The following is a 14,618-nucleotide window of genomic DNA, read 5'->3' as shown; positions in this document are numbered from 1 at the left end:
GACACGCCCACAATGGTACTCAGACGAAGTGCCTATAAGTAAATAAAGACCACAATAAGCACACGTATAATGTTAAATATATATATATAAATATATATAAAGCCCCAAGTCCATGTATAGCAGGTCAAAGCAAAAGCAGTCTTCACCTTGTGGTCAAGGTAGTTCAAGGTAGTCCAAAATCAAGTGGAGAGCAGAGCAGAGCAGCGGGCAAAGCGGGACTTCACGGGACTTCGCCGGTGCGCGCGCGAGTCCTATTTTATAGACACGCCCACAATGGTACTCAGACGAAGTGCCTTGTGGTCAAGGTAGTTCAAGGTAGTCCAAAATCAAGTGGAGAGCAGAGCAGAGCAGCGGGCAAAGCGGGACTTCACGGGACTTCGCCAGTGCGCCAATACCCAATACATATATAAAATAACTAAAATAATATAAAGGTCAATTATGCAGAAGGTCACTTAGGACCACTATAATTAGGTCAATTGTGCAAAAGGTCAATTGTAAAAGGTCAATTTGGGTAATACCGGATCCTAGGGCTCTCACCTATGGAAATGGCTGCTGGCACCAATATACACTCGGTTTCACAAAAATGTAGCATTTGCCCTTTGTTTAACTTAACTGATTGCTTCTGCGGCAGCGTTGTCTTAGATCTTGGCTTAGATGCGGCACCGCGACAAGCTTAGTACGCCCTAATTTTTCCACCTTCAATACATAAATCTCCAATCCAGCAATCACCTCCATCCAACAGACATACCTCCAATGCTTGCTGCATCACAAAACAGCATTCCACTTAACCGATCAGTCCACCGATGTCAACATTTTTGTACATCAGTGCCAAAATGAAAATGTTTTTTATGCATGCATTTAATTATTATAAAATTGACGTTGTCAATAAATATAAGTAAAATGTAAAAAAAGAAATAGCAAAACACAGTGCATCTTTCTTTGTAAGCACACCCAAACCATCACTTGGACGTGGGATGTGCCCCTCAAAATCACTAAACATCTAAAAGTACTTTGCTTTGGAGCAAATACAGCAAGACCTCCTTTCCTTCTGATAATCCCCCATTCATACCAGGTTAAACGGGTACATTCCTGCCCCAGAACTGCTATAAATTGAAACACTATCCACCTACTGTCAAAGCACTATCTTTTCATTGTGGCAGAATATGCTAGTGCCCTTAATCTACCCATGTGCTGCCCTCATGTTCTGTCTAGTGTGAGGAGGACTAACCTGTGTGCCATTATGAGCAGGGCAAGTAATAACCAGTGGTACACACCATCAGTAGGTATGAAAATGCTGCAGTTTAAGCTGAATGGCAATGCAGATGTGGAAAATGCTAAAAGCTGGATAAGTGTGCCAAACGAGGGTGCCCTATAGCTATTACATAGAAGGGGAAACTTGCAATATCTTACACATTCTACAGTGGCAGAATTTCCAGAATGGTCATGCCATTTCACCCTGGTAGAGTGTCAGGGAATAACTGCTAAAAGATAAGTTAGTAGAGTACTTCTTTACCATGGCACTTTGTGCACTGTACAATGGACCCACAGCGAGATCACCCGAAGTATGATCCAGAGTAGTCCAGCACATGCCTGTATAAATCAGCAGCAGGTCGACAAGTGAGGTCGACAGAACACTTTAAGGGAATCAAGACAACTATGCAATTTCTTTACTTTGCATCTGCACTAGAAATGCGCAGTAACACTGATGTAAAGTGGTTTTGCATACACAGCATGGATGTAGTCAAGTTATATATGTGGGGGAGAGTAGTATGTGGTAGTGCTACCGCATTGTATCTCATTCCTAAGCCGCAGGATGCTGTGCTCCTAGCCATTGCTGCACCATTATGTGAGCATAGTTATATTTGTAGCCCCTCGCTGAATTAGGGCTTGGCTAGAAGGGCTGCATTGCTTGGTGCCCGAGGGAACGGTGGGTAAAAGAGGAAATGGAAGGACACATGGTGTGTAAATGTTTTATTTAAGGTGTATATATTTGGGTGTGTTTAAAAAAAAAAAGAATAAAAATGTAACTTTTTTTTTTACTATAACACCTCAGCTCTTCCTATTGTCTGTACTGCTCCATCAAGCCCCTCTCTGGGACATATGGAGATCTGAGGAGGAAGGAAACATTGACATGTCTCCGCTGCACAAGAATCGATTGGGCAGAGGAGAGAACTAGAATGCAGAGGCAAAACCGTTGAAATGTACTGGCCGTGAAGAGGTGAACAGAAGTTGAGACCGCAGGGCAGAGGAGAGAAATGCTCCTCAGGCGGCTTCGTCCTGAAATAGCCACACCGGGCTTCAGGACCACTAAGAGCCAACAGGCTGCATATACCAGAAGCGGCCCTGCATTATCCATGTGCTTGGGCTTTGTGCCTGATCACCCACAGGGCATGCTGCCATGTCAGCCCAACTTGGGACTAGGTCGGGCAGGCACAGGAAACGAAAAGCCCCAGCCTGTGTGTGCAGTGCAGCCTCGACAAAGTACAGGGCTGCCTAGCTTGGACCACGTGAGCGTGCCAGCCCACGGCTGGGCGGCACCACCTTGGGCCTTGTCGGCCCACACCCAAGCAAGTGAAGCCAGGACCTGAAATTCATTGTTCTCAGCCTGTTTGTCAGAAGCGGCCTGGGAACCATATGGAGTGCCGTGGGTGAATCCACCCTGCTCAGTGTCTGAGCGTGGGGTGGTGAAGATCTTCAGTTACATGCTGTGAGGACGAGCGGCCTGGGTAAAGAAGCTCTGACACAGCTGCTATCTGCGCCAGAGCATGGAAAGGATTGGGACGGGCAAGCCCATCGGTGCAGCACAGGCGTGATGATGGTGCAGATCGGCCAGGCCCCCAAACTCCCAGAGGGGAGTGCTCAGAGTGTTCAAGGCATGGCATGCAACCTCCTATGAAATGGAAAAAACCGTGCTGGGCTGGTAGCGGTAGTGCCCTCCATGGATCTCTGGGCACTGCAGTAAGGAAAATTGACCTGGGCGGCACAGTAGTGAGTGCTGTCCCCTATGAGGGCATAAGGCGGCGCATTATGAAGAGACGACTCCTGCGCCGACTGTAGTGACAGCATCCCACGTGGGTGCTGGGCACCACCATCTTTAGTGGCATATGGATGTGGGCCAGCCTCTAAAGCAGTAGTGAGGGGTGGGCCAGCCCCAAAGAACTACACCCACCAACGGGTATTGTGTCTGCCCTATGTGATGAGTCTGGAATAAAACTCTGACACAAGTTAGCCATGTTTTTGGTTAAAGACTTTGAAAATAAAAGGGTTGGGGAAAAGGCCTTTCTGACCTGGCTCCAAGAGGAATGTACCTACCTAAACCCAAACTAAGGATCTGTCTGTGTCAAGATGTCAAACACCTATGCTGTCCTGTGTTCAAAGTTCTATTCTGACACTCGCACTAAAACTAAACTCTAAAGTGAAGTGGGAAATATCTTTAACCTTGGGAGGTTTAGAAAAGTGTTCACAAAAGAAGAATAAATGGCTCCAACACAAAGGTTCTTCCAGGATAGAGATCCTTGTTCCAGGGGATGGTTCCTTTCCACTGGATTCCTCTTGGCTCTCCGAAGTTTCACATAAAACAGTTCTTTGTGCCTTTCTAGTCCTACACCAGTTGACGTACACACTTATTTGACTTTGTAATTGTATTTCCAGAACACTTGGTATGCTTTTATGCCAGGCTTCTATTTCTCCTCTCCTGGTTCACATATCTCTTTTCTAGTTCTGATATTTCTTCTCATGACCTCTTTGGTTTTAATCAACACAATCCTTTCTTCAGTCCTGATGTTTTGTCTAAGGACCTCTTTATTACATATAGGTTTCCTTGTCTGGTCTATTCTTCTGTCAGCACTTCTTGCTTTGACACACTTGTGATGGCCTGGTATAGTCTCCTGCCAGGACTTCTGCTGTTCACAAACTTGTAATTGTAATTTCCTGGTGTACTCTTCTGCCTGCCATGACTTCTTGCATTCCCATTAGGCTTCTGCCCTTTCTCCAAAGTTGCATATACATTCTGTTTGTCAATCTGTCCTTTGTATATACTGTCCGGTTTGGGTTTTCACCATATGTACATAACCTATATCCTTTTGCTTGAAAGGGATTTGTTTGTTGCGTAATCCCCTTTTTACATCAAGTTAATTTGTTCTCTCTTTCTCAGTTATTTATGCTTTAATCAGTTTCACTCGGCTTTGCCGCCAACGCGCCACAGGGTTCCCACTGCTTCTGGGCGGACTCGCAGCACTTGCTGGCGTGTTTTGTTTCTCCAACGGTCAACCAGAGAATTGTTCGTCTGCTTCCTTCTTGCAACATCCTCCTCTTAATTCCTTCATCTCTCGCGGCTTCCACTTTACGCATCTGCTTCTCTTCAAGCTCCGGTAAGTAAATCACTTGCTTTGTCACGTGCAAACGTCCAGTAGTCTCTCACTGGCTCGTGGCATTCCCGCAGTGCTTTTTTCTCGCGCAGTCTCTTCCTTCTTCGTTGGTGAGCCGCCTGGCTCCACCACACCGGTAACTGCCTTCTGGTTACTTCACCTTCACAGAGAGACACGGCTCTCCACATGCCAGCAGCAGACATTGACTCCCTGCTTCAGTTGCCTTTTAAAAATCCCGGGCACAGGTGTTTGCGAGCAACCACTAGAGCGCTTGCTGGGCTTGTAGCCTCTTTTGCCTTGTACTTCTCGATTCCTCTTCTTCGTCCCAGTGTTTTGGTCATTCTGGGAGATGTTCACTTTTGAGAATTGATTTGAAAAACTTAAATAACCATTTCCAGTTGTCTTAAATGGTAAATGAGTTCTGGATGATTGATGAGTGGAATTGAAGGGGTTAATTTCCCTATCCTTCATGAGAGGGACTGGATGTATCACAATAAGCCATGAGGGTGTTGGATATGGGAGGCCATGACATCTCCCTGGAGGTTGTCTCCCCCCCACCCATGTAATCTTCCCTCATCTTCCCTCATATAGCCTGCGCCCAGTGTCATGATCGGGTAGCGGCTGCCGTCCCCAGTCCACATGGGGGAGAAGGTCACCACCGGGTAATCGGTGATGACTCCATCGGATTCATCCCACCTATAAGACCTAAAGGCCCATTTGAGTATGTCTGACTGCAGGAAGTATGTTGAATGTGTATTCGTATATGTAATTAGTTATATATGTGTTTATATGTCTTATATCGTGTATGGATTTATTTGTATAGGTAAGTGTTAAGGTGGGGGTTTTAGTTGTAGTGTTAAGCATCCTGATGTGGGTGTGGAAGGGTGGATGGCGGCCTGCCAGAGGCCACCGAGTGATAGGGGCTGCCCACCGGGACCATTCTGTGGCCCTTCTTCCCAGATGGGTGGTACCGGATAGGTAGGAGGGGTCTGCTCTGTCAGTTCACCCTAATGGTCTCTCCATGACCCAGTCAGGGAGGCTAAGCTGGCGGAACAGAGCTATATAAGGGAATGGGTAATGGTTTAAGTTTATAAGGTTTGTTAGTAATAAATAACATGGGTCCCGGTTGGGATTGAAAAAATACACCCTGGCGTATGAAGTTTATATGACATGTTTACAGCAGTTATGGTAAGACCTCAGGAAGCTGCCCATCTCCTGTTGTGTCTTGAATCTGGTTTCAATTCCCAGGTTGCCCCTACTTGTTGCAGCTTTTCTGTGAGGAAGGTGGTGGTTTGTGGTCCCCCCCTGGCCTGATGGTAAGGAGCATGCACAAACCACCAGACACAGGCAAGAAACTGCAGGACTACATGTTGTTGCCCCAAAATATTTAATTATATTTTATTTATTATTTTGTTATTGGGGAAAAGCCTACCATGTGAAAGGACTTGAGGGTTGTGTGTGACTAGTCACTGCCCATGTGTCCTTCTCCCATCACAGAGGACTCCATGTCACTGGGAGAACCTATTTTAATTCCTTGGCTTTTGTTACATTAACTAATGCATTTGGTGCAGTGGAGGGACTTGTTGGGGGGGGGGGGGGTATGTGGCTGCCAACTGTTCAGTAACTTGTGCAATTTCTTTTTGAGTTAGTCACCGAATATGTCACAGTGCAGAGAGCGACATTTGGATAAATCACTCTTTTGGCTGACACACTTAACCACTATTTTGATCCCCAAAAGTTCCTGGGATCTGGATATTGCAAGTCAGTAGGACACCCAGCTTTGCTTTTCAGCAAGTACAAACTACAGTATATATTGATGTGGAAGGTGTAAAGACCATCCACTGCCATGATAGCCAGGTTGGGGGCAGGGGTTAAGGAGCTGAGGTGACATTAACACTGTATTTTGTGCCCTCTGGCACTTGTTATCCTGCAGTTATTTGTAATTCCCTACAATATTTGTTTCCCCAAAATAGAATGTGACATATTGGCATGATTGTAATTGTAAGTTGCAAGTTATAATGCGGGAAGGGAAGTGTGAAGGGGATATTTAAAGACCACTAAAATCTATGTGTGTGCTTCAATAATGATTGAAGACACAACCTATTATTTTATTTTAATATTTGGCAAAACATGTGGTGAAAATGAAATGTTCACAGCACAGTTGAAATAAATTACAGTACATAAGCTATCCTGCACCTGTCCAATGGAGATGACGGCAACGTTACAGTGCAGTTATAAGGACTGGGATGAAGCCCGATTCCTTTCAGTAACTACTGGAAGGACCTTTTTCTCAGACCAATTGTTCAGCAGCAAATGTCAAAACTTTTTAATGATCTCCAAATGCTCAGCCTTGGCCATGGGTTTCTACACAAACGTCTGTGCGCCGGCCATTTTGAGGGGATTTAGGTCCGGAGACTCAAAGTCCTTATCCAAGAAAGCCCTGGCTTTTAATAGATTCCCCTTCTGAGGAATGGTCCTTGTCCATCAAATTCTATTAAATGTGGCTTCAGTTTCCCGTGGACTTTGAATGGGTCCTCTGGTTGGGGTTTACAGGACTAGTGTCCTCTTTTCCAAAATGCCATTCCGTTGAAACATTCAACTGTGATGAATGTTGCACAATGTAGCCATGTCTATGTCCTCACCTCTCTCAGTTGAGTGTTTTCTGTTGAACACTCACTTCTCCTTGTTCATGCATTTATATTTTGGTTTGTAAAGCATACATGTTATTTTGAAGGAAATAATAGTGCTGTTCGGAAGGTTGAATGCATAAGAGACTGTCGGTAAGCAACTTACATATTGAACAACCATGTTTTTAGATTGTCTAAAAGTCAAAAGGTTTCTTTAAAGGTGAAGATGCTCTGGTAGCTTCTTCCACTGACTGGCGCCCTAATAAGAGAATGATTCCTTCCTATCCTGGACTTTCTGAAGTTGGGAATCCTAAGCAGCATTACACTACAGCTGAGACCCTATAGCTACCCAAAAACCCACCATTATTGTACTGCACGATAACACTGCACAAATACAATTCCTTCTTTTTCCCTTAATGTTACATCCCCCCCAAAGGTAAAATTAAAATGACCTGGACAGCACCACACCCATACAGACAAACCCAAGCACAATGAAGACTGAGTTACGTTGCAGTTTTATACAGAGTTTGGCAAGCATGGTATATTCCTCACTCAGTTTGCGACTTGGACCTGTGAATTGAGTAGAGCAGAGGTTTCAGCTGCAATACAGTTGTTTCATCATCATCTGAACAAGAGACCGAGATCTTGCGCAGAAGTCTAAAAGTACAATTATTTGAAGTGAAAGGCAATAGGGTTCTGACCATACAATCCATTTCATTTCTTATAGTCATCATAGTGAATGCCAGTTCACCACATTCGTACAGCATACCATTTCTTAATCTCCCAAGATTGAACTATCATTCCCAAATGGTTAGTGGCAAAAGCACATTTTGTCACCTGCCATATAATGCAGCCCCAAAAGCCTATAGAATACCGTACAGCAGGGCACAACATTTGCCCTCGCCACTAGCCATTGGCTAGTGATAATTGACCCTTGGTGAGTAAGAATGGTCTGCTGTTTGTAGGTTTAGAATGGAGGTGGCCAGGGACTTTATGGCTGGCTAGTAGTTTGCAACATGCATTTTTTACCGCTGCCCTACCGCACTCACTCCTGTTAACGTGATGCATCTTGTGCCTGCCATTTCTGGGTTGGTTCAGCTGTTCGGGCCAGTGCCATTGGGTTGCTCAAGGTTGCTTTTATTAGTTTCTCAGGGCTCCATCATGAGGCTTTCAAATTCAAGTTTAGCAGGTTCTTTCTATGGTCTGGCACATCTTAGTTCCTGCTGCGTGGTTGTGGCGGATGGTACAGAGTGTCTAGTGATGAATGGAGTAACGGGTATTGTTTCTTGCGGGTCCCATTTTTTGGTTGGTTGAATGGCGTTATGGATGAATGCAGGCAAGGTAGTTGGATTGAGCCCTGTTTTTCGGATTATTGTTAGGCCATAGCAATGTGGTTTAGCTGGATGTTTCAGGAGGTATATGGAGATAAAAGCAGTCAGTGGTCCGTTGAGGTAAGGTACTGGGATGCCTGCAGAGCCTCGAGATGACTGATCGGATTGGATAGTGGGGGCTAAATGCTCTTTCAGTATTGTGGTGATTTCTGGCCCTAGTATTTGAATAATTATGGAGTACCTGAAAACTAAGGAGTGATATAGGATTATAGCTCATGAGGTTCTCTACACATAGTGCACGAGGATAGGCATCGCAAGGCGCTCTTGATGTCTGGAGTCTGTTACATTGAGAACAGCTTTGAGAACAGTAAGTAAGGCTTAGCACCTGAAGGGTCAGAGCCACTTGGCCTTTGCATCCCGGGTAGACTGCTATCTCCGTTCTGAAAGGTGAAATTCAACATGATTAAAAGAGGCAAGAGGCTTAACCACAATGCAGTTCTGTGCCCTTTGCAGTAGATTAATAGATTAATCTGATTCTATATAAAAAGGGGAACTCCCAGTAAGTGTTACAAAGGCATGAGAAAAAGAAATCCCCACAAGCCACAACACTGACCACTGATCACTCAAGATATGGGGCCTGGCCTTATGGAAAAAAAAATCCCACTGGCAGAGCGGTTTGAACCATGCCTCCATAGCTGCTTCCTTTTAGTACTTGCCTGTAACAGAACCCTTATTATATATCTTATGTTTCATTTTAATTGTAGGACATTTTAGGTCATACTTGTTTACATTAAATGAATTTTCCTATATTGCAGTACATTACTGTAGAAAATGCGACATGTTGGGAATAGGTAAACATTGAGCATGTGTAGTTCAGTTACTTTAGTGCCTTACTATGGGCAGAGTGGGTTAAGTTGTGTTTAGTTTTTGGCATATTTACAATATGGGTGTTTGTAAGAATTAAATACCTGGGAGGTGGCTTACCAAGATGCACTGTATCATATTGCGGCAATGGGTCCATTGTGCGTCAATAGATATTCCAAACATACATGACATGCACTCTAGTAGTAATGTAGCCCTAAAACCGCAGAAGACCTGCTGTGTTGGCACTTATGCACCTGGGAAGATGGGGAAATTGGCATTTGTCCAGAAACGTAATGGCCAATCTAATCATGTTGGCCAGAAATAAAAATTAATGGAGGTGCACAATAGAGAAACACATAGTTCATCCACACAATATTATTGATTACATATATATATTTAAGTATACTTCTAAGAACATCTCGGAACCTATTAAAGCATCCGTTCCAGCTCTACAATCCTTTCTCTCCCCCCCATACCAAAAATCCCAACAAATACCTTTCCCCTTTACTATGGCATAATAAGAATATAGTTATTAATAAAAAGATCCTTAATCGCAATGCATGGATTGGAAAAGGGATCAGATTCATCCAACACATTATAGATGGTCCATCTATTCTCTCCTTCCAGCAACTCTCTACCATATTTACCATACCCAAGACTGACTTTCAGTTTTACAATAAATTAATGAACTCCTGTCTTGATGCACTAGATCACTTTTCCTATGAGATTCTTTCTCCAGACGCTCTCAGACTACTACAGCTAACCATGACTGATGAGGTCAGAGCCTCAAAAATATATAATATGCTAACCTCAACTTTTAATATTTGCCCAATTTGTCTGAAATGGGAACTTGATTTAGGATAGAAGTTTGAAGATCACATATGGCTCCGCCTGTTTTCTAAAATTAAACAATTATCGGTCCCAGCTAACATTACACAACACTACTACTTCTTTATTCACAGAGAATTCATTACTCCAGCTAAATTAGCTAAGGCCAACCCGAATTATGATGCTAAATGTTGGTCATGTGGCCTATCTCCCGCTACTTATATGCATATGTTCTTTGAATGTTCATTTATTGTCACATTTTGGTATGATATTTGGAAATGCATTCAGCGTATCTTCTCTGTAGATGTTCCGTTTTCTCCTGTAAGTATATTTTTGGGAAGCGTGGCCATTACAACATATATTCCACCTGACTCTGCTAGATTATACGATCTATTCATCTGCATAGCCTTAAAATGTATTAGAGCAAACTGGAAAGACTTTCGATCGCTCTCTTCCAGAGCATGGTGGAACGCTTTATGTCAAACTCATAAATTGGAAATGTGCCTGGCTAATAATATAAATACAATTCCTAAATACAACACTAAATGGTACTATTTCACATGTTATCTTAACTGTTTCAATGCAACTGCTCATGATTCCTGAATATATATTCTTATGCTCACTTTACTAACAGGATGACTATATTTATATACAAATGCCTGTTTTTCATTATTACAGCAATGGAAAAATCAGTTTCATGAAATAATCTGTTATACCCATCTTCCCCCCCCCTTCACCTTGCTCCCATCTGTTTCGGTATGTCTGCTGTCTGTCTCCCTGTTTTGTCTCCCCATTCCTCTACTCATATCTCCATATCAGTTACTCTTTACAGATATGTATTATATTAATCCAGGTTTAATTAGCACTATCTCCAATTTCTACTCCATTCTTGTTCAACTTAATACAACAAACAAATTCAACTTATGTATTTCTTGGATAAAGTTTATATCCTTCATTGTTAAAACTGTTAACTCTGTTCATCCTTTATGGTTACCAGGTCCACTCAAAGTCTGTAACGTGCTAACACATGTATCATTTGTATCTTGAACAATAAAAATCATGAAAATAAAAAAAAATAATGGAGCTGGTGTTTTTCTTTGAAAAATATTTCTTAATTTTATTTGTGAATTCATATTTATGCAGGTCTGAATTGAATTTAGATTTTGAAGATTGTAAATCTAGTGCTTTATTTAGGAGACCTTAAATTATTCTTGCAAGCTTGATTTTGATGAATGCTTATATTTTCTTCTGATTAAAACACTAGATTTTTTGTATTTCTCCTTTTAAAGGTCGTCTGTATGCCATGCAAACTGGAATGAAGATTGACAGCAAATCCCCAGAGTGCCGAAAGTTTTTGTCAAAACTTATGGACCAGTTGGAATCTGTGAGTAAGAAATACTTAATGAAGCTCTGTTGTTTTGTCTGGCATCTCACGTTTCCCCCACTAAGACTTTTTATTTGTCCCACACCCCACGTCCTTATTCAGCCCCTCTGCAAGCATGCTACTGTACCAGGGGACCTCCACCAAAAATAACTCCAGGGAATAAAAGTAAAAAGTAATCCCAACAATAGAGCGTCCAACAAGCAAGAAGTAACACAAATTTATTGGACCCAAACAGCTGGAAGCAAGTTTCAGACAGCCCTGTGGAACGCAACTGAATGAAGTGAGCTGTCAACGCTGTTCACTGCGGCTGAATATTATATACATAATTTGCCAAATTACCTTACAACATTGTAGTTATATTTGCAGTTCATAGGAGATGATTGGTGAGTGAGACTGTGTCAGTCGCCTATATACAAATATATGTTGAATGATCCTAATTGGATAATACACCTTTTGGCCACACTTACATTAACACCCCTTGTGACGTCTCAAACCTTTCCACACTGCCCCTCAATTAGGTGATTGTGCTGATCAGTCAAAAACACTAGTTTGCCACTGGTTGTCAATTTTTGATATACAAAATGGCTTGGGATGTCAAGGGGCGAGACATTCCTACTGAGTCGGACTGGTGTGCCCAGTGGACACCAGCGAGGACCCTATATAATGCTGCACCCTAGGGACACCGAAACCTCTCCCCGCTGATTTGCTCCTCATCCTGTGCCCCTTAGCCCTAACCCAGCGCTCGGACCCCAATCTCCCTTTTCACACCTTGCTGCCAAGTGTAGTCTAAAAAAACTATACCACACAAAGGCCGGAGTTTAATTAACTGTATTTAATTTGTATTTCTTTGCAAGTTCTCCTTGTGCACCCAGGTCATTGGCCTCCAAATTATCTTTTACACTGTCTTCGCTGTGGCTGCGTTCTCCTAGAAAGCTTCAGCCGTGCAACATTTCAGCACACTGTTTCTGCTGAATGCTCAAGAAATGCATACTGCTTGTCATGCACCAAGGCCTGCAGCTCATTTCCTATGAAATGTCTGGGAGAAATACTTTCCTAACATGGGTCTACAGACAAAATGGCTTCTCTATTCACATATTGCTCAAAAGTCCCTTTACCATATACCATCCTAGGACATCTTTCCCCCCGCCCCTCCCAGTGCACGCTCTATACAACTATCCCATACTATGGCCAAAACAGTCCTATCCTGAGGAGGGGAAAGGTTGCCCAAGGGCCCCTTGATACGATGTCTTGTAATAGCTGGTGCCACTGGAGATTCCTGCGTTGAGCGTTGCTGGTACATTTTATTTTGAACATTTCTTTAATTATTGGCATGTGAGATTAACACAAAAATAAAGGTATCGTCCTCTTCAGATGACCATGCAAAGTAAATTACCATAAAATAAATCTTCATAGAATCAATTAAAAAACAAAAGTCAAGCAATCCCAAATATAGCACAGATCACAAGTTAAAAGTAATGAAGAAGATGAATGGACAGATTAGGGGGTGCTCAAGAGGAGAGAACGTGCAGAAAGAGAAGTGCAGGCAGGGCAAAAGTCAGGCTATTTCTCCCTGGCATTGCATTTGCTGCATTTGGATATCAGTCGATTACTGCACATAACATGCCGTTATTAAAACAGTAGTTATAAGTCTATAAGTACATAAAGTTAATCTGAGTGCTTACACTAAAGGCACTGTCATGTCACAGGCACAGCAAATCAAAACAAGGTCCTCTTTAATTGTATTTCTTTCCCTGGCAACATAAATATTTTGATGCAATACCTTAATTTTCAGCATCCTTATTTTAAATCCTCCATCATGGTCAATAATTGTGATGTGATGAAGGCGTGCCCTTTGGAATAAGTGAAGAACATTCATGATAAAGCAGCTGATGAAGTGCAACTGTTTTCTCCTTTTTTGATGTGCGATTTCTGCTGTTGTTTCACTTAAACAGCAGAACAATCTCTCAGCAACATTTTGGAGAGGAGTGAAAGGAGTATGTGGATGAAGACAGATGAGAGAAAGTCAAATATTTGTAGAGAAACACATTCATAACATGAATGTGCACTCCCTAATCTCATGAGTTCCAGTAGGGGGGGACGTAACCATGACACATTTGGGATTGTCTCTATGATGTTTTCTCGCAGCAATTTTCTCGAGGCCCATTCATTTGAGTTTTTTCTTTTACCACATTTCACAGCAGAAAAATGCGAGGGGTGAGCCCCCGCCGCAAATCCTGCCGCTTCCCACCGACCTTCATAAATATCTAATGCAAACCCCACATCTACATTTGCAGTGACGTGAAAAAAAACCTCTAACAAATGGGCCTTTAAAGTGGTCTGCAATGAAATGGGCTAGTACCCTGGGATTCAGATTTGATTAATAAGATGGGTTCTTTGGCCATGTTGGCCCTTATATTAACATGTGTATCCCAACTTTTTAAAAAAAATTATGTTTTTACAGGGAAGTATCCGCATTTGTAAATGTATATTTTTTACCTTATGATTAAATTGCACCAGCCTCCAGCATGACTTCTACAATACAACTCATATTATTGGGAGGACTGTGAACAAATTTTTTTATTAATTTTGCTTCCACAGGAACCTGACTGTTTAATGAGAGGATGTGCATCCAATGCTTCCTCTCTATTCTTTTTAAAGTATCCGTAAACATTTGCTGTACCAATTTCCCCTCCCACCCTTAATACCTGGTTGGATCAGTTTCTCAATACTTGCGCATCAGCCCTGGGTTTTGGGAAATCTGGGAAGAAGGGTTAGGTTCAGGGTTGGACTGAGCTCTCAGCATGCGCCCCAGGTAGTCGGTCAGTTGCTGGACCCATCGCTCTAGCTGCGAGACCTTTTCTAGGTTGTAGGGAGGTCTCGTGTCACACCTCTGCTGCTCCGGAAAAGGTAACTGCCCCTTCTCCCAGAGTAGCTCGGGTACTGGAAATTTCCCCATAATTTTTCATCCTGAATCTCCCTTCTCCCGGGTTCAGGGATCTCTTGGCCTGGAACCGGGGATAGAGAAGAGGATTATTTTGGAAGTACTGTTTCGGGGGATATCTGGGGGAAAAGATCAAATTGGGAGATGAGTGATTCTTCTGAAGGAAGTTTGGGGGGGAGTTTCCCGGGGCAGTACTTAGCTGATTGGTTACCCCCCTGGGCCGGGAGCGTGTATACATACCCATGGTTTGGTACACTTGTACCTATGGCTTACAAA

At 42.9% G+C, this 14,618-nt stretch overlaps 1 protein-coding gene across 2 annotated transcripts in view; it reads left to right on the top strand.

The window, feature by feature from the left end:
• The window catches only part of VTA1 (vesicle trafficking 1), a 673,843-nt gene that overhangs the window by 196,540 nt on the left and 462,685 nt on the right, over positions 1–14,618 (top strand). For both annotated transcript variants that reach the window (XM_069606814.1, XM_069606813.1), the window contains exon 2: positions 11,307–11,401. In XM_069606814.1, the coding sequence (XP_069462915.1) occupies positions 11,307–11,401 (95 nt within the window). The remainder of the gene's footprint in view (positions 1–11,306; positions 11,402–14,618) is intronic.

Source organism: Ambystoma mexicanum, chromosome 4p (genome assembly GCF_040938575.1).
Source record: "Ambystoma mexicanum isolate Mex_15411 chromosome 4p, UKY_AmexF1_1, whole genome shotgun sequence".
Lineage (NCBI taxonomy): Eukaryota > Metazoa > Chordata > Amphibia > Caudata > Ambystomatidae > Ambystoma > Ambystoma mexicanum.
The sequence above is the reverse complement of the archived record's forward strand: the minus strand, read 5'-3'. Positions and strand labels throughout refer to the sequence as shown.